This window comes from Populus alba, chromosome 2 (genome assembly GCF_005239225.2).
Source record: "Populus alba chromosome 2, ASM523922v2, whole genome shotgun sequence".
In the NCBI taxonomy this organism is placed as follows: Eukaryota; Viridiplantae; Streptophyta; class Magnoliopsida; order Malpighiales; family Salicaceae; genus Populus; species Populus alba.
This window is the reverse complement of record NC_133285.1, coordinates 6,634,378-6,637,997: the sequence shown is the minus strand read 5'-3', so window position 1 is coordinate 6,637,997 and position 3,620 is coordinate 6,634,378. Positions and strand designations below refer to the sequence as shown.

General features: G+C 36.2%; 1 protein-coding gene across 1 annotated transcript; it reads left to right on the top strand.

The window, feature by feature from the left end:
* Nucleotides 1-294: 294 nt before the first annotated feature.
* LOC118042283 (ras-related protein RABH1b) lies at nucleotides 295-3,263 on the top strand. The gene is made up of 6 exons (XM_035049909.2): nucleotides 295-617; nucleotides 970-1,040; nucleotides 1,676-1,764; nucleotides 2,057-2,168; nucleotides 2,642-2,732; nucleotides 2,823-3,263. Exons 1-6 carry the CDS (start codon nucleotides 501-503, stop codon nucleotides 2,967-2,969), a joined length of 627 nt encoding a protein of 208 aa, XP_034905800.1. The 5' UTR covers nucleotides 295-500; the 3' UTR covers nucleotides 2,970-3,263.
* The last annotated feature ends 357 nt before the right edge of the window (nucleotides 3,264-3,620 follow it).

Genomic DNA, 3,620 nt, shown 5'->3' with positions numbered 1-3,620 from the left:
TTAAAAAATTATATATATATATGTGTGTATTTAATTTTTAACATTAAAACCATAAAAAAATAACCAAAAGAATTAATTTAATATTTTTTTAAATAAACACTTTTAAAAAACTGGCTGTATCGCAAAAACGGATCTTCAGTTTCTGTTAATTGTAATTAATAGAAAGATGGTGACACGTCGTTTGTGTTTTTTACTCAAGCGGTCTAATCTAGTGGAAGCACGAATGACAAACAATGCCCGCCTTTCTTTGTTAAATCAGATATAAAAATATAGTGGTGACGTGGAAGTTTCTTTGAAAAGAGTTGACGCTCCAAACAAAGGTGCCAGCCCATTGCCATCGATCCCCCTCTCTTCCAATTACAATTTACAAAAGAAGTAGGACCTTGATCTAGATCTCGATCTTGATCCGCATCTATCCGTTCAGGCGAGATCTTGATTCTTGGATCCTCTTATATTCGTGGGGAGGTAGAACCGATTGATCAATACAACAACATATAATAATGGCACCGGTATCGGCGTTGGCCAAGTACAAGTTGGTGTTCTTGGGGGATCAGTCTGTGGGAAAAACCAGTATTATCACTCGCTTCATGTACGACAAATTCGACAATACCTATCAGGTAGGAGTACTGCTTGCATTTCCTTTCCTTGCCCCATTCCATTAACAAGCCAAGCTAAGTTTTTCTTCTCTTTTTTACGCATTTGATTCGCCTAGTTTCGACCGTGATCCATTTTTACTGATTATGAGATGAGATTTATGGACTTGTTTTCGTGTTTTCAGCTGATCTGGGTCTCAATATATATAAAAAACGTAGTAATACTGGATAGTTATTTATTTTTATCAAATGTTTGATTCTTGGTGCTGGAAAATGGAAATGATTTCCTAACTAACCATTAGTCTGGCTTATATTCTGATGGTCAAGTTGATGATCTGCTAAGTGATTATGTTTCTTTTCGATTGATAATAATCAGGCTACCATTGGTATTGATTTTTTATCAAAGACGATGTACCTTGAAGATCGAACTGTTAGGCTGCAACTCTGGTAAGTTTCCGTCCTAATTATGTAGTTAATTAGCTGTATGTTCTGTATTGTCCTTTTCTATTTTTTCTTCATAACTGTCTGCTTTCGAAATGTGAATGCATAATGTTGTTCATGTTTACTTTTATAAGTGGACAATGGATATGCAAAATCAGTACAACTACAAAGTGTGCCTTACATGAGTTGGCAGTCTCCTTTTATCTGTCACTTACAACTATAGGATTTGAACCTCTGATTCCTCCCCTTTTCATTGATGCCATTCTGTTTCTTTGCTTAGTCAGGGTATAACTGGTTTGCAAGTCATACAAATTCATTTGAAACATGGTAATTGGAAAACTTTTCATGTATTTCTTGCTTGGATATTAAACGTGGGTTTATTGCTTCTGGCTAGATTAGAAGAGCTCTTTATGATTGAAGCAATTTGATTTGTGCACTTAAAATTGTTAGTTAATGTTTTGCTGTCAAAATTTCAAGTTTGTACACTCTAGGCCCTGTTCTTTTTCTGATGCAGATGAATATATCAAGCAGCTCTTATTTGCCTTCGTTCATAAGCATAATCTTGTTGATGGGATTATTGTTCTTGGGTCTCTCTACATAGTTCAGCGTTTACATGTTCTAACTCATGGAGTCAATTGCAGGGACACTGCAGGACAGGAAAGGTTCAGGAGTCTCATCCCAAGTTATATTAGGGATTCCTCTGTGGCAGTCATTGTTTTTGATGTTGCAAGTATGTGATTTTCTTCTTCTTTGGGAAGTTCTGGTTTCCTTTTTCTGCCACCTACTTTACATTTCATTTGATGGGTTTCGAAGTCAAACAAATAGGTTACTGGTAGCCACTTGAACTAGTACAGCTTTTCATATATTGAACTTCTTAGTCTAACTTGAACATCTCTTTTGTATCCTTGTTTCTTTTTCATAAAATCTCCTTGCTTGGATTTAGTTTTTTTAAAATGAATAGTTGACATTATGCTACATGCTTATGAAATTCACTAACCATCTAGCATGTACTTGTGGTTTAGGCAGGCAATCTTTCTTGAATACTTCAAAGTGGATTGAAGAAGTTCGCTCTGAACGGGGGAGTGATGTTATCATTGTACTTGTTGGGAATAAAACAGATCTTGTGGACAAAAGGTGATAATTTGCTTTTGGTTGGAGTTCAATGCGAAACAAGTTGATTAGCATGCTCTATTTAGTTTTCAATTTGCTAATTATGCACCTGTGTAAATCTTTTGACAATTAATCACTTTGTTCTATTTCTATACTGTCTGAAAATGAAAAGGGGGGCTATTATGCGGCAAAACTTATTTTCGGAACTAGACAGTGGAAATTCAACATTTTAAGTCATGAAATATATATTTTAAGTGTTTACATTCACAACTCATCAATTTCCTGTCTAAACTTGATTCAAATTTGTATATCTTTAAAATTCGAGACTATGAAATGGTGAACTATACGCCTTCAATTAAATGTTGGTGCTCTTCAAGAGATTTTTTTTTATCAACAAAATAGGAAAGGACCTGCTGAATCTTTTGTTCATTTATTTCAAAACAAGTAATCTTTTGTTTATTTATATCATCCTTGGGATCTTGTGGCTGGTTTGACAGGCAGGTATCAATAGAGGAAGGAGAAGCTAAAGCTCGTGACCTCAACGTCATGTTTATTGAAACTAGTGCAAAGGCTGGCTTCAATATAAAGGTGAGCCATATTTGCTTATGCATGGTAAAGAACTTACGGTTAATGTGCGTGCGAAGGGAACATTTGAGTATACTTTTTCCCCATTATCAGGCACTGTTCCGGAAGATTGCAGCAGCCTTACCGGGAATGGAAACACTCTCTTCAAGTAAGCAAGAAGATATGGTTGATGTCAATCTGAAGTCTTCCAATGCAAACGCATCACAGTCCCAACAACAATCAGGCGGATGCGCCTGCTAATATACTAAAATTGAGACGATATGCCTGCTAGTATACAAAAATTGAGATCTGAGCACGCTTCCATGAGCCCACACTGTCCGTGTAGAGTTTTTATCCTCCCCTTATTTTGTAGCATCTGTATTGGTTTCGGTTTTGGTGCATTGTTATAAGACAATACTTGAAAGAGGAGATACTTGTTGTCGTTAGGCTAGCCCTAACAAGTCATGTACGTATGGTTGTTATGGACCTAGAGAGATTGTGCGAAAAAAATATTCTTATCAAAATTCATATTTGATTCTGCTTTACTGTTGAAAATAGACTCTCGAATGAATTGATCTGATAATTCTTACATACACAGTTGTAACTTGTGACATAAATGTATTGGCATCTCCCTTGTTTTAAAGGGAACCCCTGTCTGCTTTGTGGGGTGCAAGGGATATATGATCTGAAAATGTATTGTCCCAGCTTTGCATGTCGATGAGCTGTAGGCTTAAATTGATTTCTTAATTCTGGATTCAAAATCAACCCTCGATGCTCCTTTCCGAAGAGGAAAAAACACTTCCTGTAGACGGCGTTTGTGCCACAAGTCCAGTTAGAAAATTCCACGTCAGAAAAGGCAAGGGTAGAAGTGGTAGTACGGAAGAAGATGGATTTTATACACTGCTCATATTT